The 23,570-nt window shown below is 38.2% G+C and overlaps 1 protein-coding gene across 3 annotated transcripts in view; it reads left to right on the forward strand.

Annotated features, from left to right (window-relative positions):
* Znf385d (zinc finger protein 385D) overlaps positions 1-23,570 on the forward strand; it is a 653,823-nt gene that overhangs the window by 544,677 nt on the left and 85,576 nt on the right. For all 3 annotated transcript variants that reach the window (XM_051206780.1, XM_051206781.1, XM_051206782.1), the window contains exon 4: positions 21,395-21,557. In XM_051206780.1, coding sequence (XP_051062737.1) covers positions 21,395-21,557 — 163 coding nt within the window. The remainder of the gene's footprint in view (positions 1-21,394; positions 21,558-23,570) is intronic.

The following is a 23,570-nucleotide window of genomic DNA, read 5'->3' on the forward strand; positions in this document are numbered from 1 at the left end:
GTGTTACAAGAGTTACCACAGTGTGTACTAAGGAGACACATGGGAGCAACCTGGTGGGGGAAAACACATGGAAACGATTGTATTTCTCAGTTTCATAGCATGAGCTGAGGTGTAGAAACCTCTGTTCAGATGTTGTCTGCATTTCCTTCAGATATGGGGTTTAGATGACTTCACTTCTAAGTGGATTCCATTTGAATTCTGCCTGCATCTCTAGGCAGAAGGGATGCAGTACTTGTCATGTTAAAGGATATCTGATAATCTAGCTATTAGAAATTTTTATTCCATTAAATGTGATATTGACTAGACCATTTTCGCAATGTATGTTATTCATTAGTGTGCATTCTCTTGCCCACATTCTTTCATTTTCTTCTTTCTCATCTAATATGCCATACAGTGAACACATGAAATGCTATGCTTTTTCATGAGCAAGAGTTTATTCTGCTTTGGCACTGAGTTCAAGGGCAGTTTCAGTCTAGGATTGTCTGAAGAATTCACAAGCTCATTAAAGATCCTGGTCCTTCCCCTCTTTCCTGTCTATCACCTGTAGCTGTGGGCATTCTCTCATAATTTCAGTTGCCATCCTGAACAAACAGAACTGTACCCAGGAAAAGAGGTACAATTTATTGAAAACCCACACCTTTAAGGCTTTTTATTTGTTTGTTTATTTTGTTATTGAAAGCTAAGGATTATATATCTTTATAGGATATAACATAGCATCTTAATTCATTTATACTTTTGTATAGATCCAGTTAGGATAATTGGCATTTCCATTACCAACATTTATCAATCTGTCTGAAAACTGAACTTTCTCCCTTTTGGTCTTTTGGGATACATCTTTTTATTTTTGTATAATTAACCATATTAACTCTACTGTGCACCCTAGAACTTATTCCTTCTGCATAGTAACCAATTGTGAACTCCTCCCACCCTCGTCCACTCCCACTCTACCCACTTTCATTATCCATTATACTACTTGCAGTGCCTACAGGATCAAACATCACAAAATATCATGCCACACCAGTGAGAATGACTGTGTCTTAAAAGCAACACACACACACACACACACACACACACACACACACACACACACTAATTCTGTGAGGGTTTAGATTAATGGGAACTTTCATGAGGGTAGTTGAAATATTATTTAATATAGCTGTTATGGAAAATAATAAAATAGTGCCTCATAAAATCAAAAATAGAAAGAACCACAGTATAATTGTGTATATTTCTCTCTGTGTATATAATTCCTATATATGAAAAATTCTTTAGCATGATTTAGAGTGCACAATAATTAATGAACCTTGTAAAGTCTCTGCTGGTACCAAATTCCCCCAGTATAGTGGCATTTGTATTATAGTTGGTAAGTCTCTGTTTTGATTTCTTTCCCTGTTAATGTGACAAATAACCTGACAATCGCAATTTAAGAGGAAAATGTTTATTATGTTCATGGTACTGTCCAGGGTAGCAGAGAACTCAACCTAAGAGGAGTTTAAAGTACTGGTCACATTATATCCACAGTTTAGAAATCATTTTGCTTTTCAGCATAATTTTTCCATGTGTGTAGTGAAGGACCTCACCCACCAACAGCAATCTGTTCATTTATTCTCAGCTAATACAATCACTACTATCACTGACAGGTTTGCAAAAAAGCCCCCTTTCTCAGGTGACTGTATATTCTCTCTAGTGGAAAATTAACTCTTACCATCGTAGCTTCCATTCATACATCATTAGTACTGATATCAGTGATGGGTATTTTACTCCCAGGGTCATACATGCTTGGGGGGTAGGGTGCAACTCATTTGTAGAGACAAGTATTTACCATTGTAGTAACACAGAGCACACACAGACTAACTCTCTGTCTTCTTCCTGTTCGTCCTTCTCATACTTCTGACTTTGGTGCCCTTAATCTTTTCACTGTCTCCTTAGTTCCATAGTTCTGTGTTTTCTAGACTGACATATAATGAAACTAACATAGCACATAACATTTTCAGATTATTTTCCTCTTAATTGTCTACATTAGGTTTTCTTTTCTGTGACTTAATGGCTCATTTACTTTCACCACTGAGCACTGAGTTCTATTCCACTGTGTGGATATATCACAAGTTAGTAGTTTACCTACTAAAGGTAGTCTTGATCTCTCTATATATATTTTAGCAATTGTAAATAAAGCTGCTATAAACATCTGTATATAAGTTCTTGCATATACATACGTTTTCACCTATTTTGGGTAAATACCAAGGAACATGACTACTAGATTATATGATAAGAATGCATAAAAATTTGGAAGAAACTTACCAGTTATTTTCCAAAATATCTGTGCTGTTTTGTATCCTCATGTGCAATGGACAGTAACTGTTATGCACCAACTCCTCATCAGACTCAGTACTTCAGAGATTAGACTCTGACTGTTCTGGGATCTGTTCAGTGGTATCTCTCAGTGATGTGTTTATCTGCATTTTCCTAGTGAAGTGTGGTGTGCTTATTGTCCATCTGGATATCTCCTCTCAAGATATGTCTTTTCAAAATTTTAGGAATTATTTTCTCTGTCCAGTCTGTGGCATTTAATTCTCCTAATGGTGTCCTTTATAAAGCAGAAAAAAGATTTTTCATTTTAATGAAGCTAGTGCTTTATTCCTTTCTTTTAACAGGCATCCCTTTGTATGTAGCAAGTTGACCAGAAAATCTGAGGATATCTAGATTTTCCTTGCTGCTGTCTTATGGGACTTTCATGCTTTGCATTTGGATCTATGCTCCGTCTTCTGCTTTTTCTTAAGGGATATAACATCCCTTAAGATGTTATATTTGTTTTCTGTGTATGAATGTAAAATTGTTCCCAGATCATCTGCTGTCTATAATAATTTGTCAAAGATCAGTTGACTGTATTTATGTTGACCTACTTCTGGGCCCCAATGTGTTTCATATATCTAGTTGTCTGTTCTCTCAGCAACAGCACACTGCCTTGATTATTTTACTTTTGCAGTAAGTCTCTAAGTTTGCTAGTTTCAGTTATTCTATGGGAATTTTTGAGTCTTTTCCCCTTCCATATTAAATTTTAGGATCAGATTTTAGTATTTACAAGGTAATATGAGAAGATGTCAATTTCAGTTGTATTGACTGTATAAGAAATGGGGACACAATGTCATCTTGACATTATCAACTTTGTCAATAAACATAGAGTTTTTGTTAGTTCTATTATTGTTTGATTACTTTCAATAGACATTTATGACTTCCCTCTTAGAGATATTATACATAACTTATTGGATTGTTAGCCAAGTACTTTATTTCTGTTGGTAATTTCAAGCTCTACTTGTTTATTGTTAGTACATAGGAAAGCAATAGACTCTTACAGCCAGGCTGTAATAATATCTTACTTTCAGAATGGCTTGCTGTTTTAACTCTTTTGCATTTTTCTATATAGCTCATCATATAACTTATAAACAAGGACAATTTTACTTCTTGTCAGATTATATATCTTTTATTTCTTTGTCATCTGTTTTTATGGAAAATTTTGTACTTTCCTTGATTTAGTTTAATAGATAATAATAACAGGTATTATACACAGATAGTAAGAAAGCCGAGAACTGCCAGATGGTGATGGTGCATGCCCTTAATCCCAGCACTTGGTAGGTAGATGCAGGTAGGTCTCTGAGTTTGAGGACTGCCTAGTCTATAGAGCACATTCCAGGAATGTCATGTTTACACAGAGAAACCCTGTCTCAACAGGCAAAAACAAATTATAAGTACTGTTTATTTCTTTTCTTTTCAAAACAATATGTTTTATTTGCCCTTTGAAAATTTGAGAGTTGTATAAAACATATCTTGAATATTTCTATCTCTACGTCCTTTCTTCAACTCTCAGTGAACCTACTTCCAACACAACTTTTTTCTACCTGCATATAATTTTTCTTACAAAATGTAGTGCTACCACTATGCGGATGAGTATAGGACCATCCACCAAGACATAAATAACCTACCATCAACCATACCCCCAACAAAAATGACTCATCCTACTCTAAGAAATATCATTGGTCAGCTAGGTATGTGGCCTCAATAGCCCTTCCAACTCCACGCTGGAATTTTAGCAGGCTTCATCTTGTGCAGGTAATTATAGCTGCTATGAGTTCATGTGTGCAACAGCTATGTGATGCCCAGAGGACATTTCATAGCACTTTTACCCATCTTCGATCTTTCCATCTCTTCTTCTTTAGTGTTCTTGGTTCCTTGAGGTAGTAGATTACATATTTCCCATGTACAGGTTCACTCACAGTTACTCAGTCTTAACACTCGTCCTATGTAAAAAACAAAACTAATGTTAAAAAAGATCTCCTCTCATACAAATACATAAATATAAATATTTAGAAAGTAGTTTGACAACATGATTATTTAGCAAAACAATAGTAGTTTAGTGCTTAACCTCTGATCAGGGTCTTGACCATGCTTATATTCCCATTTGTAGAGCAGCCCTCAGATCCAACAGAAAGTGACTAGCTACTCCCATAACTAGCATGTCAATTTGTACGAGGAGGCATATCTTGCCTGGAAGGTCAGTATTGCAACTTTCAGGTCCAGTGGATAAGACCATTGTCATTATTTCTCCCACAGCAGCCTGAACAGCACCTTCTAGTCTTCTAGTCTCTGGCTGCTGCTGCTGCTGCTGCTTGTTCTTCTTCTTCTTCTTCTTCTTCTTCTTCTTCTTCTTCTTCTTCTTCTTCTTCTTCTTCTTCTTTTTCTTCTTCTTCTTCTTCTTCTTCTTCTTCTTCTTGTTTTAGTTTTTTTTTTTTTAATTTTTAAGTTCTATGAAGTCCTAATACTAGCATGGCATAATGTAACACTGTTGATACAAGAAGAAACAAACAAACAAGAATCAATTGTTCCTTTCCCTGTGCAGCTCATAGCTTGATGCATGGAAGAGTATTTGACAATCCCATCTGAGAAAGTGGTACAGCTGGAACTGATGCTCTGTCCTTGAACCACCAAGTCCTTCCATTTTCTTAAATGTAGCACCTTCCTATAGGCCCTGAGAAAGGGAAGACATATATTTTTACAATGTGAACTGTGGTTTTCGTTGCTTGGTGTTTGAGATGTCCTGGAGAAATGTGACAGGAATCTAAATTCCAGAGGAAATGAAGTGAGAGTTGTAATTAAATTTTTGTTGGCCAACCCAACATTTGATTTTAAAAGCAAAAACAAGGAAAGTGTTATTTACTTCATAATGAAATATTGATCCTGTATATGTTTTGAAAAAAAATGCATTAAGCCTGTCTTTGTAACTTTGAGGAGGATTTCGGTGTTGAAGAAATACAAATTAACCTTTCTGAAGCATTATATGTTCTCCCTAATTCTCTAACACGTAACATGATAATTACTTATAATGTTTTAACTGAAGGGAAAGTGACAAAAATCCATGTCACCCATCCTTCCTGCTGAAAGTTTCTCACATTGCAGCTGGGGGGATATATTACTGTACATGGGAAGTCTAGAATCTACTCAGGATCTGCATAGAGCAGAGATGCCTTCTTTATTCCATGTGACACAAAGCTAAGAAACATGTCCCAGAAAACTTGACAGGGTTTCTCTGTACAACACTGGCTATGCTGGAACTCACTCTGTAGACCAGGCTTGCCTTGAACTCAGAGATCTGCTTGCCTCTGCCTCCAAAATGCTGGGATTAAAGGTGTGCACCACCACTGCTTGGCTCCTAGGAGAACTTTAAGGACTAAAGTTGTGCCTTTCAGTGAATGGAGATAGTACATGAGATCAGTGTGTCTACTACCCATTTTACCTGCCTTTCCTATCTAGTTATCTGTCCATGAAGTTTACTCTTATCCTCTTCAGCTGAGAAACAGAATCTGTCCTTCCAGCCAGCTTTCCATGAACATTCCAATGACAGTGTCTCTTGGACATCTCTCATTGCTGCCTTTGTCACCTCCTTTCATCCTCTTTTCCTTTAGGTGCAACAGCAGCAGGGACAGGCAACTTTAGATCATGCCTGCATGCTGGATGCCCTAGACTGAAAATCTGAGGTTGCTTAGAATCAAATACTACTAAGATAACTCATGTTGCCCTTGCGGGTCTCTTTCACCACAGCCTGTATACATTAAATTTAGCATTGTTAATGCTGTTTGTAAAAACATATCTTAACGAGAATAATCCTCTTTCCTTCTCCCTATACCTTATGGTAGAGCTGATTAGGTACAAATAGTTGGGCTTACTAAAGGTCATGAAACTTGAAATGGATAGAGAGAAAGTCATTCCTCCCACAAAGGAATTCTAAAGGAATAAAGAGAAAATAAATCAATGTTCTGGGATAAACACTGAGGATTTGCCGCTCAGGTTTAGTCTTTCCTGAATACATGGGGATTTTGATCCTCTGATTTGGTCCCCACTTTGGAGGATCAGCACTTCTGGAAATGATGCTGCAAATGATGAAACAAGTGGATGTCAGTCCCTCTGCATAGGTCAGAATTTCACAACAGGATCATTGTATCCCAAAGTTCATTCTGTTTTCCTTTGAAGCAGATTCAGAAGCTAACATTAAGCTCATAGAAACTTATGGGATCTATGAAGCATTGACATAAAGACGTGGACCTTTTGTATTTAGATACCTTTTCCAAAGCAATGTTTCTTCTTCACTGGAGGACAGAAAAATATACAGCTGTTTAGCAAAGGACCATAGATAGCACTCAGGTAAGAATGAGAAAACACCAGAAGGTCATCTTTGTGTTCTCTAAAAGTAATTGTATGTATAAAGATGCACACATAAGTCATTGTTTTGTATTTTCTCATGCATTAGGAGAAATGACAGCCAGGTAGTGTAGGAAAGCTGTGCATTTGAAAGCTTACTGGAATAAAACCTTTAGTTATTCGGAGACATCCACTACAGTAACATCTTGAGTAGTTTTCATGTGTCATTTCTTAGTTTATTCGAAAAGAAGCTGAATCTTTTGTTTTAGTCTGTAACAGTCTGTGAGACATCAACACCCTGTCCTGATGAGCCATGGAAGAGATTTCCTGGCTTAGACTCAGTGCAGAGAAGACCCGCAGCAACATGCTTCACTTAGAAAAGGTGTGAGTGTACCCACCTGTCTTGTTCATCCTGTCTGGGATGATACCTTAATATAGGTAAAGGTATCTGTGAACATAATGTGACTGTATACTATACAAACCAATGGATAATAACTCTAATGATCTAATGCATTAGACCTCTAATGCTCTAAAAATATTTTGCTTACATAACGTCCAAAATTAACATTTTCTTACCATGAACCAAACATTCCTCATTTGTTAATATACAATATATACTAGCAGTCTTCTTTCTTCAGAAAATATTTTTTGTTTTATATACCAACCCCAATTCCCCCTCCCTCCCTTTTTCCAGTTCCCTGTCACTTCCTCCCTTCTCATCCCCCATCCATTCCTCAGTGGAGTTAAGGTCTTCCTTGGGGAGTCAACAATGTCTGGCATGCCAAGTTGAGGCAAGACCAAAACCCTCTCCCTGTATCCAGGTTGATCAAAGCATCTAATCTTAGGGAATGGGCTTGTAAAAGTCAGTTCATGCACCCTGGATAGGTCCTGGTCCATTGCCAGCCTCCTTTCCCCCTCCTCCTGCTGCCAACAGATCAATCTATACAGCTGTCACACACATTCAGATGTCCTAGTTCTGTCCCATGCAGGTTCCACAGCTGTCAATCTGTAGTCTGTAGCCCATAGTCCATGAACTCCCACTAGCTCAGGTCAGCTGTCTCTGTGGTTTATCCTATCATGCTTTTGACACCCCTTTGTTCATATGATCTCTCCTCTCTCTCTTCAGGAGCTTAGCTCCAGGAGCGCAGCTCAATACTTGGTGGTTTGACAAGTCATGTCCATTATAGGCACTGGAATGCTGAAAACCAATAGGGTGTCATCTTAATATGCTTGTCTACAGAGAGAGCCAAAGATTAATGATATTTGTTTGGATTAAGTTTGAACTCAAAGATAAAACAAAGATTTTACTCATGGTCTTTATTTACATACTGATTTTTGTGCATGATGGTAGTGGAACATTCCTTTAATCCCAGCACTTAAAAAAACAAGGCAAGCAGATGTCTGTGTTTTGAGGCCAGCCTGATCTACAAAGTGAGTTCCAAGACAGCCAGGGCTACAGAGTGAGACCATGTGTTGCAAAGACAAGACAAAACAAAACAAAACACAACAACGACAACAACAAACACATTGCGTTTTGAAGTAACTGACAAATCAGTATGCCAATTCATACTGATGATACGTTTTCAGTAGTCTTTGAAATGTAGATACTGAAGAAATTCACTTCTTGATGTTAAAAATTTTATTATGGATATTTGAATAAAGTACTGTCTTTATTTTGTAGCCAAGGTACAGCTACTTTAGCCAATGCGGGCATCATAAGGAAATGGAAAAGAAATCTTGTACAAATGGGGAAACTTTGTAGAAATATATTAATAAGTGAACAAAATAACTTATATGGTTTACTTTGTGTATCATACTATAAAATTATCACTCCAAAAAGATATTCAATGCCCATTAAATGTCTTCTCGTAGAAACACACTTTTCTGGCAATCAGAGTTCCCACTGGATAATTAGCTTGTATTTTATTATTTGTTTTCATTATTTGGACTTTTAAGGTTTCTTATGCTACAGACTTTAAGAAAGGAGTTAAAATATTGAGTAATATTACTAAAAATACAATTTAATGTTTGTGCAATCACAGATGATAAAATAAAAAACAGATCTGTTTCTTAATGCTTACAATTCAAATATGTATTTAAATTGTGTGTGTGTGTGTGTGTGTGTGTGTGTGTGTGTGTGTGTGTGTGTGTGTGTATTTATGTAGAATTAAATAATAATGCTTAGCTCAGCAGGGAAATTAAAGACAGAGTGCTTGATCCAGGAGGTCACTTCACTTAGCAAGTCAGTGACCAAATACTTGGAAACCTCTTTCATTGCTTAGCTTTCCCAAACCCCTTTTTCAAGGGAATTCATTAGCATTAGACTTCCTTATCCTGACTCAGAGTCTCAGGAATCATGAATTTCTCTGGATGTGACGATTCTTCTTATGCCCTTCCTTTGTTTGTGTGGCATAATGGCTGTGCTTCATCCTTCTTCTGGGGCTTCTTTTCTTTCTTGGCTTCTACCATGCCCCATTCTTCAGGTGTATGTCCTGTATCCAAGGCTACATTTGTGTATCTCCTTTCCCTTCTCTGCTTCTACAATGGTTTGTTTCCATGTTGGGATGCCCCAGACTAGCAATGTGTAGAGTACAAAACTATGCAAATTAAAGAATATAAAAACAAATAAATCATGTCCTTAACTTTGAACAGTGACAGACATCTTAGCTTGAGGAAATGGGAGAGTAAGAACAGCATCTATGGAACTTTTTGCTTAGAAGTTTAAAGTACCAGCTCTGAGGTGGCTACACAGCTATTGGTGAATTTCAAAGAACAGGGATGGGCTCTATGATTCTTTAGTGATAACAGAATCTTAGAATACTTTCATAAACTTTATGTTCAATGTTGCTCTTAGCTTCCCCGTGGCTTGACTCATCGAATCATTCCTGAAGTTCTTTTGTTGTTTTAACACATTAAATTAGCTCATTACAGCTGGGTATGTAGTTGAAATAGCAGCTGTTTATAGTGCTATAATATAAAAATTACTTACCAGTAACAGAATAAAGAGCAATTTGCAAAGCTAATCATATTTGTGTACTGTCTGCAAAAAGTAAATTGTTAATATGTGCCTAAGGGGGAAAATCATTCGCTGGTTTAAACAGTAGAAGTGGTAATATTAACAAGCATGGCTGAGAAAGCTCCTGTATTTAATGTCATAAAAATATAAAGAATATTAATTGTGAAACATACTTTGACCCTGATGAACTCAAACAACTTAGAGACTTGCTAAATATTATAATCAGTCATATGTTGCTTTTTTAATATTCACAAAATCATAATTTATTAATTCATTTTAGAGAAAACATTTTTTTGTGATTTACTTTTCAGTACTAATTTCATATACTACTGGAACCCAATAAACAGAGTCCTGGTATGGTTCCCTGCCCCAGAGCACTGAATACATCTTTAACATCTTTAACAGAGTAATTAAGAAACTGAAAACTAACCTTTTAAAACAGGAAAAACAGATAGAGCAAAATCCTTAAATTTTAGGATTTGCAGGAAGCTGCAGTTTGGGTCTTATTCTTTAATTTCTGGAATGAGGATGCTTAAGTGTTGTAATTACCACTATTCCTGGGGTCCAGGAGGGGATGCCTTAGAATATGATGCCTTGGGCACAGGAGTTAGTTCCATGGTAGAGCCCTAGCCTAGCACATGCAAGAACCTAGCTTCAAACCCCAACACTGAAATAAACAATCAAGCAAGCAAACAAACAAATAAACAAACATGGTCCATGGTGTGCTGACAACTTTCAGTTGAAGGGAAGAAGCTCACATGCAACCACTTCCCCAGCTTTTTCCTTGTTTTTCTTCCTTAAATGCAGGCCATTGACTTTAGAACTTCTTTTCTTCAAAGAAAGCCTCTGAAACTAGAATTACTCATAGAAACCAGAATCCTTCTTTACCAAAAGCAGTCATACAAATCTAGAATTATTCCAGTATTCTTTTAGTTTCTCTGGGTCAGAGTTGGTCATGAGGCAATTCCCAAGGGGCCTTTTCTGACAATAGATCATGAAACTCTGATTGCGTGCATCTGAGTTCTGATCATTCCTGGGAGAAAGAACTGCTACATGGAGAGGCTAAAAGACATCTAAGCAGAAAGACCTTCCTGCTTGCTCACACAGCCTCTTCTCATGAGTTCAGCCTTTTTGTGTAGTGAGGCAGCCATCTGACTTCCCTCTTCATCAGATCTCCACAATGGTGTTTTGCCAAAGTCATTGAGTAGCATCTCATAACATGCTAAATTTTGATTAAAGCAATCACTATGCTTCTCTTATTAGTATCTCCTGTCATGACAATTGTGCTGGCTTTGACTCATATCACAGGAACATAAGCTTTCCAAGAGTTTCACCCCAACAAGAATTTTAAAACTTCTATCTATACAAACGTTTAAAAGCTGTTCTTTACCAACTAGCTCCTTGCCCTTTGAGTGAGAAGAAACAGAAGCAGAAGCCATATGCAAACATCAGATGGTAGCTTCTCTTCCTGTATTTGTTAAGGGGGAAGAAAAGGCCCCACATATCTTTAAATTTCCTCCTCTGGATGTCAGGGTGAGATCTATTCAGCAAGCACAACCTTATTTCAGACATGTTAATAATATTCATTAAGTCATCGCCCATCCTGCATTCAGTCAGCCCTTGATTAGTGCTCCTAGTGTGCCTTCCTGCATTTGGCCTGCCCTTTAATAAGGTTTCTTCAAAAGGCTAATTTCATCTGGTGCAATTTTAACTCTGAGAGAACAGCCTTACTGCCTGGTTTTGAGGATACCTCCTTGCAGTCTCCTATAGCTGGACTTTGCCCAATTCATTTCACGGTTCTAATGATGGAAGTTTAATAGTTTGAAATTGGCCTCCAAAGACCAAATGCTAAGCCACGGCATTCTACTCAGCAAGAACAAATGCGTTTTTTCCCCTAGTTAACTTACTGTGGTGTTACGCTGAAAAGAGGAGGATTTACTAGGGTTGACATGTAAAGATCAAGGGCGAAAGCACTTGCCCTCTATGAAAAGACTTTTGTAAAAGCAGCTAAGTGCTGAAGTATGCTTTAGCTCACTGAAAGATTTGTAAATATGTAGCCACATAACTGTCAGCTGGAGTCTGAGTTCATCCATTTTAATGTTGCAGCTGACCGGGATTGGTTTCAATGTTTAAACAGAAAAATATCTTTAATTTGTCTTACAAATGGCATTTCTCAGGGACTTCAGTTACCATCTGTTGCTGATTAATCCCCCAATTTAGCACCAGCCTAGACTTCATCTGTAATCTCCAGACCACATACTATAATTATGTCTGGTCCACAGTAACTGTTCAGTGAGTCCTTTGTAAATAAATGAACTGCTAGAAAAAATTGAGTATGTGTGAACTCCACCCACAGCAATGTAGGGTTTGGGGGTTATCTATGATAGCAACATATCATCTTTCCATAAAATACCAAAATGCTCCAGAGCCCCACATGATGTTCACCTTCAACAAAACATGGATGACATACAGATTATCATTCTGAAGGCCCCATAGATCTTACAGATAATCACACACTTCTGAGGATGGTGTGTGGGACAAGATCTCTTCAAGAACAATTGGAAGGCTTAGACTCAAAGTGGTTTTCAACATGTGGGTCATGATCCCATTGAGGTTGCAGATCAGATATTTACATTGTGATTCTCAACATGAGCAAAGTGACAGTTTTGAAGTAGCAACAAAATAATTTAATGGTCCAGGTCAGCACAACATGAGGGACTGTATTAAAGGGTCACAGGTTTAGGAAGGTTGAGAACCACTATTCTAGAGAGATGGCTCAGTCATTAAGACTCCTGGCTTCCCCTAACTTTCTGCTCTTCTAAGAGGCCCAATTTGATTACCAGCTGTAACTCCAGCTCCAGGGAATTTGGTGGTTCCTTCCAGCATCCATGGGCAATTTCACTCACATTCACATACCCCACACAGACACACATGGATACACACAATTAAGAAATAAAAGTAATTTAAGAAGTAACACTTAGATTCATTTATTTCAGATTAGGAATCCTACAGCATGGTGAGACAAAGCCTTGCCTGACTGATGAGGTGCTGACAGATGTCTCCTCTAGGGGATTCTCTTCAGGAAATATGAGAGATACCTTACAACAAGGATGTACAGGGAAGAAAGCCAATTGTTGATGTCATAATTTCTCCATAGTTTTGGGTATGAAACATTCTATATTAAAAGTATTTGAGAGAATTTGGTGTTTCTGATAACCTTTAAAATGTAAAGTCATCATTGCAATTATCCAGTGCATTTCCAGAAAAAAAAAAAAAAACTTATTCACTAAAAATTTTTAAAAGCAAACCATCTCCAAATTATCCCTTGGCTACATTCTATGCAACGAGAGTGCTCATAAATAGTACAATTTGTGGTTCATGATAAGCTTCCTCCCAGAGAAAAAAAAATAATAGTTGTGTTTGTGCCAGATGCTTTGCCTGCGCTAAGTGCCATAAAATTCCCTTGAAGTGTGTTCAGCAGACAGGGCGAAGTGCCAACCAACAGCAGAGAATTAAGTTGAACCCTGTGCACACACAAAATCCGCCGAGACACCATATGCATATTTCCATTTAAAAATCAAAATGAGAAATTAATTCAACATGCATTTAATAGGCAAGTGTTTAGAGATGGATAGCGAATTCTAAGGACAGAATGAGGAGTATTTTGAGGTTGACTTTCTGTAGTGGGATTGTGACTATAGCTGGAGCTGACACTTAACCCTCTGTAGTAATGACATAGGGATGTAATGGATACACACCTAATACTAGAGCAGGTGCCATGGCACTAGGCAATAAATGTATTCTAGGCAAGAATAAACTAGTCAGAAGAGCCTGAAAAAGATTTCTTCTTGTGGGATTTTCCTTTACAGGATGAAAAGGAAGGGCTGCTGCTCATTTTCTGTATGTAGGGTGATTTTTTTCCTTGTTGGAGACAGACCTTGTAACTAGGGTAGGTGTGGGTTACTGAACAAAGTCACACACTAGTTAGGTAGTATATTTGTGTCATTCCAGAGGACAAACACCTATGACAACTTGACCCTAGGACATAATTAGATTCACAATCTCTAGTTTGTCTCCAGACCTTAGAGATAGAATGTGACATGCACATTATGAGGAAAGTACTGAGCAAGCATGCTGTACACTGAATAGTTAGACAATGTGGTTTCTCTGAATTTTCTCCATTCTTCACAAACCTGAATCATTTATAATTGGAGCTCTAGAGTTAATTCTCACTAGAGACATCTGGCCACAACCCAAAGCAGATAAGAAAATGTAGCCAGAGGGGATGTCGCTTCAAACCAGATATGACCTTGAGTACCAGCATCTAAATACCACCATTATTCCCTGCCCCTAGTCAGCTCTCCAGCATTAATTCTCAAGGATGCAGAAATGTGAGGTCTATGTGCACAGATGCTATGGTTTTCTCCATAGCAGAAATCAGGAAATGATTCTACATTCAGCTTCTTTCACTCAAACAGGTACTGTATTGTATAATGTAGAAACATGGAATAGTAACTGTTTCATGCATTGAAATAATGAGATTTGTAAGACACATTAATTCATCCCAGCAGACGTTTTCCAGATATGTGGCAAAGCCCAACAAAGTATTTTCTTTGTTTATAAAAGTTTCTTATATATCTGGGAAAATAAGACATAGCCCGTTCCTATAGATTTATTTAGATGTCCCCCACCCTTGAATAATGGTAGTGTATGACAATCACTTATGAAGTTATCTTTATTTCCTGTTTCCAGAGTTGTTACTATTTGTTTCTGTACTGGAATGCACAACAGAATGGAAATTCCTATCATGTGAATTCATCAACCTACTTAAGTGAATCACCATGTGTGGTTTTGTACATTGGTACATACCACTTGTAAATAATCATTATTAGTGGAGTCTGCTACTTGAATTCTTAACTTTACAGTCAGAAGATACAAACCATTAAAGATTCTATATGGGATATCACTAAGGACTAAAAATATCAACCTTGTATCCTTTTCCCTGTTGCAATTCCCTGAGAATTGATGTGCATAGGTGTAAGAAAAAGCTAGAATGCTACATTATTCTATATTTAAATTTTCTTCAATATTTCATGAAATAAATCGGCCAAGAAAATACTGCCCAGAGTTTTCAGAGTGATTTGCTACCCAACAACTCCCTTAATAAGAGAAAGAAGTGCATAATTAAAGAGTGTAGACATGGCTAACTCTAAGTCAATTTCCTGCAGGTAAAATAGAATTAGACACTACTTTGCTATAATGAAGTTCCAAAAGTTTTGGCACAGGGCTTATTTTGGTTTACTATTCATCATCATCATCATTGTACTCAATTACTCAATGTAATTATTATTTATTATTAAAATCATGTTCCTCTAGCTGTCACAACTTGGGCAGTAGAATACCTGTAATAGGTAAAAGTAATGGTGTCAGAGTTCACTCTACAACAGTAATTACCTGAGACAGAAAAGGTAACATCAGAAAAAGAAGAAACTGAGATGATATCAGCTAGAGGGTTAGAACAGACTTGACTAGAATGAAAGTTTTCCAAGTTAATTGGGTATTTTTAGTTCATCTCTCCTAGATACAAATTTCTAGATATATAGCTATAGGTAGGTATTGATGACACAGATATAACTAACATATATACATACACATTCATAGACATGGGCCTTATGACATGACTTCAGAATGTATTTATTTTTATTTTTTTAAAACCAGTCACATGTGTCCCATGCTATCTTTGAATTCCTAATACTCCTGCCTCTGCCTCCCAAATGCTGGGATTTGGGGCAGGTATATTTCCTTTGTTTGTTTGTTTTCATTTCTGTTTTTTTGACACTGCTATAACTTGAACTTACAGCTTTGTACATGCTCAGTGAGCAATCTAACACTGAGCTGTATCATCAGCCATCTTTTTACTTTTTAGATAGAATCTCATTATGTTCCCTAAGCTGGTCTTGAGCTCTATTCGGACAGGACTGACATTTTGGATTCCACTGCCTGGAACTCCTGAGCATCTGAGATTACAATCCATGTGCCCCAGGACCCAACTAGGAAGGAAATACATCTTTGATAATGGTTCACTGGTGATTCACACTGTTATGCACAGTGGTCTGAGCCTGTGTCTAGTGATTCCAAGTTCTTGAACTCTTTCCAAAAGGACTCAAAACCAGACTCACACACATTTGCAGAAGAAGCAAGCAAGACAAACATTATTTGAAGCAAAATGACAGTGCAGGTGATGGGGGTGACTACATAAGTGAGGATCCCTAAGGGCTCTGATTACTGCTCAGATCTTCACTTCATCTTATGGGATCCAAGAAGGATGAGTCAGTTACCAAGGGACATGGTAGTCAAAATAGAGAACTAGTCATACATGACAGTCATACACACATTGTTCCTACTACTGTGTATGCCTCTTCCCATAATGCATCCAATTTTGATGACATGCATGCCCACCTGTGAATAGGCATAATAAGTATATAGGAAATTTTCACTAAAACGTTATTAGTGGATACAGTGTTATCTCATTGAACATGTCTCCAAAACAAGTTCAGTAAGGATCTGAAGTTGCTAGATACAGTGTTTGGAGAGTGACTCATGCACATAGTCAGTCCATACAAGTGAAAAAACTATGCTGCTAAGTACATCACAAGAGGCCTGTATCCCTAACCCCATACTAGGGTATTCCAAGAATACTAAGCTGTTTCCTGTGCTTGCCAACCCCATACACTGCAAGTATTTATGGGTAGAACTATTTAATCTTCAAATTATTTTTTCATTGGCAATTAAAAATTCATACTTTGGAGATGTGGACCTTTGAAGATTTTGCTAATTTAAGTCTGTGGAATAGTTATCATGGACAGGCTGGAGTAAGGCTCTAGGTTGTTGGTAGCTGCAATGTGGATAGCTTCCTAAGCTATGGATCTAAGATTTTGAAGTGAACAGGAGTTTGGGTTTAGGGAAATGGTGGCGATGAGTTACTGGATGGTAAGGAAATAGAATAGAGGGAAAACAGAAAGCTGTCTTATTTCTCAGGTAATTTATCATCCTAAACTCTCAAGCAGATCATAGGTAAAAACCTTTCTGGATGAGGCAGGTGTAGATAACCTTCAGTCTCCTTTGTAAGAGGGAGGGAGGGAGGATAGGGGATGGGAAAGGTCTGTGTGACTAGCACTTCACTGTAAGAATGCGTAAGTCAAATATCAGAAACTAAGAGCAAGCCCATCCCTGTACTGTAAGCAGATGGAGAGGAAAGAGGAAAAAGCCAAAGCACCATTGTTGGAGTGTTCATTTCTGCACCCCAGCAGGTACTTTGGCAAGAGTGAATTCCTATAAAAAATTACTCAGATGAGCAGCTCAAAGATGTTAGTATGAATGAGAATTACTCAAAACACTTATGCTACGGTCAAAACTTAGTCCCTGTTAACAGGATCATATCCTGGCATCCCTTCTGCTCTCAGGTCCCATTGTTCTCTGTTGCTGTTGAACAATTTCAAATTTTATTTATGTGTGCATGTGTGTGTGCGTGAATGTGTGTGTGTGTGTGTGACTTCTATGTGCACTCCACATACCACATGTGTGCAAGTGCCTAAAAAAGGCAAAAGAGGATGTCAGAATTTTAGATCCCCTGGAACTAGGGTTACCAGCAATTGTGAACAGCCTGGAGTGGGAACCCAACCTAGGTACTCTGCAAGAGCAGCAAGTGTTCTTATCTTATCAGCCACGTCTCCATCCTCAACTGTTGAATAAGTTCAGATGCAACATGGAGAGCTGTGTATACCAGAGGGGTTCAGTGAGAATAACAGTGGGCACTCTGAAGGGTAGGGGCCATCACACAGAACAGTCTCACAGCTGGGAGGAGACAAGAGCACCACTATGATAATCCACATGTTCATCCAGCTAGGCTTTCTGTTTCCTGAATGCCCAGCTTCTCTGAGGGGTGCTTATTGTTTAGGTAATAAACAGACTCTTTAGAGAATCCAATGGTATGTCATTGTCCTTTTCCAGAAAGCATTCACTGGGCAGTAATCTTATGATCTTCTGGGCAGTTCAGAAGATCATGTTCCCACCCAGAGCAAGAGGTGGACTTAGGCTTCATTCTTTGCAGCAGCCCACAGGTCTGTTTCAGTTCCTTGTCTTACAAGGTGTTGATTATGAGAGAGGTGCCCATCCTCAGTGACCACCAGGCTTTTAAATATCTGATAACCTGTATAATAGCCTTCTCTCTGTGTAGCTTCTGATTGAAGAAGCCTAGAATGGACACTGAAAGTGTGCACTTTTCCAATTCCTTACTAGGACTAAAGAGTATGCAAATTCATGATATCATAAACTAAGGCCAGATGAGCCCTAAACATTGGCTGTTTGTGCTAACCAGGTACACATGGTTACATTAAAAAAAAAAAATTAACTTTTTAGAAGCATACCAAGTAAAAGTTGCACAAAACATGAATTTATAAAGAACTGTCTGTAGAAGTATAACATGCCATACTTTATAAAATCTCTCAGGATGCTAGGGATGCAGATGATTCTTGTCTACATCAGTAAACTGCTACTTTATGTTTTAATAAACAACTCCCCTCTCAAGTGTTAGCCCCTTACCAATTAATGGTAGCCACTCTGGAAGCTGAGGTTTGCCCAGGCTAAAATATGCATGATAAAATCTGAAGGTGAGGAAATTTGTGATAACACTGAGAAACAGGGTGTGGAGGCAACACTTGGAATGGCATCATCCTGCTATGCAGGACATGCCTCTGGAATGACGCCTGTTAAGCTCTTTGATATTATATGCCAGCTCAAAATTCAAATCCATGCAATGATTCCTGTGACACCATGGTCTCATATTTCACATCTTTTAAAGGCAGCTGTTACCACACACTTCTGCTACAATGGCTTCTGTGCATATGATTCTGTTTGGGAATGAAGTACAGAATCCTGAAGTCATCCCAATTATAAGCATACTTGCTGATTTGGTGATGACATCATTTGAATTTAAAAATGGGCATTTGCTTGTCTCTTCAGGATTCTGAATGATATAATTCAGAAACTGACTAATTACTACCCAAAATAGTCTCATAGGGAACAGAGTATGCTGGGGTATAGCAAGACTGACTTGCATCTCTCTGCCCCAAAGAGAAGCAGATGAGGTCTTTGCCAAGTGATGCATTGGAAAATTTCTCAGAAGCACTGCTACTCAGGCTTCAGCTTTGTCTACAGCGACAGATAGGGAGATATGGCTGAATCACCTCTGCAGTCAGTCACATGACCTGAGCATAAGGCAAGTTAGTTAGATTTCCAAACCTTCACATAAACTATCACACCCTTGAATCAAGGCAGACAAAGCAATTAGGATCAGTAGGCATATATTGGAATGCCAGATTATTACTTTACACCTTTCTACCACCGGACATTTTCTTTCTGATTTTGACAAGCCTTAATTGCCTAGTCAGAAAAGCAGAGGTAATCTGTAGCCAAAGTGACTGACTGATTACTGGTCCTTCAAGGCTACTACTCGGTGAACATGAATGTGGGTATGCATTTTAATTGTTATGTTTTTAATCTCAACATATCAGATGTGCCATTCAAGAACCTACCAACTCCTGTTTATTCTGCGCTCCCATCCTAACCCTTCTAGAGTCACCAGAGAACCCCAGGCCTCTGCATCTGTGAAAATAAAGGCTTTATTTATTCATTTATTTTTTTGTGGACTATGCTCATTCTGTTATAGGATTTTTTTTTTGGATAAGGGTCTTAATTTCAAAAGGGAAGACATTCACCTAGAGTATGCTATATTACGGAAAATCTCCTATAACCCCCTGAAAATGTGTATTTTTCTAGGATCTTTTAACATGTTCATTTTTAAGCTAAGCATGATGGCTGCAACACACCTGTAACTAAAGACTAAAGCATGAATAACACAAGTATGAGGCCAAAGTCACCCTGGTCTGCAGAATGAACTAGTCTCAACATTTGAAACATAGGTGTATTTTGAAGACATAAGTGGAGATAGTAGCCTTGTTGATTAAAATTCAATTTTTAAATATGAATTATAAAAAACATTCCTGTCAATTACCAGGGGGAAGTACTTTGTTTTAAGTGATATTGTGCAACAGTGATCTGAGAACACATCCAGTTCCTGTGTGAATATAAACTATTGTAGTTTGTGCTTCACTTACAGTGCAATGCAGTGAGTTGAAAAGTAGACAAGAAAAGCAAAACTAAGTATTCTGTCAGCATGGCTTTCCCCCTTAGTATCAGGGCAATGCAACCTGTCACTGACTTCTCAGTTAATTTCAGCATGTTTGAACTTCCTGTTGGGATCACACTATGTCTTCTAGTGTTCTGTGTTGTTGGAATTGTATACCTGGTGCATGAGTGTGCTGTCTGTTCAAAAATGTTCCTAATATATAATTTCCTTATTCAGTGTTCTTTCAATAAAGGTACCTAGGCCTTTGGGAACATCTTTTCAGAATGATGCAAATTAAATTGTGGATTTTTTCATTTATTAAAATATATTAAAATGAATGACTCTGTTTGCTCTAGTTGATACGATGAAATCATTGCTTATTTTACTAATAAAATGAGAAATTTAGTTTGAATGTGCATTGGAAAGTAATGGGTAACCCAAAAGAAATAGTCCTTCAAGGAGATTTGTTTTTTAAAAAGTAAACATAAAATGTTTTGTCCTTCAAACTTTTGGGATTTAATACTCTCCTTGTTCACCCATGTGCCATTCAGGCAAAGGCTTTAATATTCTCACCGAACATTAGTAAATAAGTATTTCATAACAGGTGACTTTCTGTTTCAATTAATGTACCTCTTAAACTTCTTAAAAACAGTTTTAAGAAAACATGCCAGGGGAATGCTGCATGTCTATAAATCCCAGCAGTGGGGAGGCAGAGGCAGGGAAGTCTCAAGTTCCAAACTAGCCTCAGCCATGTAAATGACAATGCCTCAACCAATGCCCCATCCACATAATAAATAGCAGACTTAAGAAACAGAGATTGCCTTTAAAATGGAATCTCGGCAGCCACAGGTGAAAGAATTGCATTGATCACATTAGGAGTTTAAGAATCGCAGAGCCTCCTCACCATGGTATCATGCTAGAGGGAGACATCATTTTGCACTCTCTGAGGAGGCCCTGGTAGGAAGCAAAAGGAAAGAAGCAGGAAATCCCCTTGCTTCTCCATTCCCCCTTTGGATTTCAGGCCTGTGTTTGCTTTTGAGGTTTTAAGTTCAGCCTCCTGAGTACACACATCCTCGACTATGTGACTCTTTCTTGTAAACCCAGTGAGTGGCCATCAGTCACATTGCAGTAAGAGGAAATACATTTTATGAACAGAGAAGGTGAGAAAGGTTCTGCTAGAGCCTTTGTTAATTCTTCTTGGGAGCCCAGCATCTCTGCTGGCAGAACACAGGCAATGCAGGTATAAATTCTTATACCCACATACTCCAAAAAGAAAATGTTGATGTGTTAATATTCAGTTTCATAACAGAAGCGAGTGGATATTTATTCCTTCTGCCTCTTACAATTCAGTTCCCTTTGCTTTCTACGCATCATTCTAAGACAGCCCTGGCCAGCATTAGCTTGAAAGGTACCTGTTATTGAAAGAGTCTGTATTTGCAGTAATACAGAGAATGCCAGTTTAGAAATGAGCCTGATCGCATGGTTCATTGTGTTCTCCTTTGTAGAGCCAGGCTGCGGCCCACTACAAAGGCACGAAGCATGCCAAGAAGCTCAAAGCCCTGGAAGCCATGAAAAATAAGCAGAAATCTGTCACTGCCAAGGACAGCGCAAAGACTACCTTCACTTCCATCACTACCAATACCATGACCACCAGCTCTGACAAAACAGGTTAAGCAATGATCTCCGTTGTTGTCCTTCTCATTGTTTTGGGGTTCCCTTCTTTGTTTAACTGCGTGTATATTTAAGTATGTGCCCATTGACTCACACTGGAATCCATCTATCTGTGTGATGGTAGTTGTTCTCCCTTTCATTTTCCACACCCCTTAAGACAATCATTAGTTTTGCAATGGATTTTGCATACTGTAGTAATCGTTTGGCTGTTCAGGGAGACACAGTTGTTATACGTTCCCTGGAAGCCACATTTTTCTACTTTTTGAGAAGTGAGTTTCATATATGTTCTCAACAACTTCTGCATAGTACCTGCATTATAACTAACTGCTGATTTGATCTAGCTGTGAGTGCACAGCTAACTCTATTGAGGGGATAGAGAAGATCTGAGTGGAAGCACTACTACCCCTAGGCTTTATTTGCATAAATTCTAAGCACTGCATTGTTTAAAGTGCATCTATGTGATTGGGCTCCTTATGGCTGGGTAACCTACCTTTTGTGTGTTCAGGTAAGTGTGATTGATGCCAATTATTCTTTTTCATGAAGGGGTGGCTCCATGGGTTAGTGTGCAAATGACTAGCTAGCTATTCACAGCAGAGAAGCTAGTGGGGTTCCCTAAGCCCCCATTTAAAACATAATAGCACTGGTCCTTGGAGTTTACTGAACAGGGACAGAGTGGTAATAAACTGTTTTTCTAGAATATAAAATTTAGAAAACAGGGGCTTGTGAGGTCAGATGCCTTCTAGGGTGTACAAATGACATGGATGAAGAGAAGGAAATGCTTATAACTTCAATTAGAGGGATATCTTGGTCAGAAGGGAACATTTTGAGCATACAGATGAGAATATAGAATGCTTAGCCAGAACACAGGTTCAAGTGACTGTTTATTTTATCCTTGGGGCACATACACAGACTATGGATACTTCTGTATAAATACAAACGGGACTGTACATTTTCGTATCATACTGAATGTTTCGTACCAAGCTGCTATTGACTGGTGTCCCACCCACTCCCTAGGAGCTTATGTGCTTATCACAGGTGAGGCTGCCAACATCCTTTACCTCTGTGCCTGCACTTGGTCTCTTAGGTGAAAGATTCTAAATAATCATTGGTGACTCTCTAATAGGTTCCATTTGCCACCACCACATGAGCAGGCTGTTGCTGTTGGGGCTTATCATATACATTCCTGTGGTATCTAGCACAAAAGTGAGGTCTGACATTTTAATATAAATGCAGAAAGTCCCAGGAAAACATTTGCATTTTCTCTAATGATTAAAGTCTTACTGCTTGATTTTAGTGACTGTAGAGGAATGTGCAATGGTAAGAAACCTGATGAACATGGTCTTTGTTGTCAAACAGTGATACAAGGATGGATACTCTCAAAGCCACTCTTGTCACAGAGAAGGTACAGATAATTTTCTAATGCAGAAAAGATAGGGGTGGGGAGAAGAAAGAGGTGAGTGTGATATAAAATGTTAGAGTACAATTTTTAATTACCCCAATATTTATGCACTAACATTGAAACAATCCATAATAGTTTTTTGATTGAGTTGTCTTTTTCAAAAATATATTTTATGTTTTATCTCTCTCTCCCTCTCTCTCCCTCTCTCTTTGTGTGTGTGTGTGTGTGTGTGTGTGTGTGTGTTCTCTGGGTATGTGCATATATACAAGTACCCAAGGAATAAAGAAGAGATGTTGATGGGAGATGTCATTCTGTATATGTTTCTCATACTGGTTAATAATAAAGCACTGTTGGCCAATAGGAAAGGAAGATAGGAGGGACTAGGAGACAAGGAGAAAATAGGAAGTAGGAAGGAGGAGTCAAGATGGAGAGTCTGAAGAAAGCAGTATGCCGCCGGCTCCCCGGTAAGAGAAATACATAGATCAGCAGAAATGGGTTAATAATTAAGGCAGAGCTAGCCGATAAGAAACAAGTAACCGGGCCAACAGTATTGTATCAAATACAGAGTCTCTGTGTATTATTTGGCGGCATGGCGGCGGGACAAGACCGGG

The sequence above is a fragment of the Phodopus roborovskii genome, unplaced genomic scaffold (genome assembly GCF_943737965.1).
Source record: "Phodopus roborovskii unplaced genomic scaffold, PHOROB, whole genome shotgun sequence".
Taxonomy (NCBI): domain Eukaryota; kingdom Metazoa; phylum Chordata; class Mammalia; order Rodentia; family Cricetidae; genus Phodopus; species Phodopus roborovskii.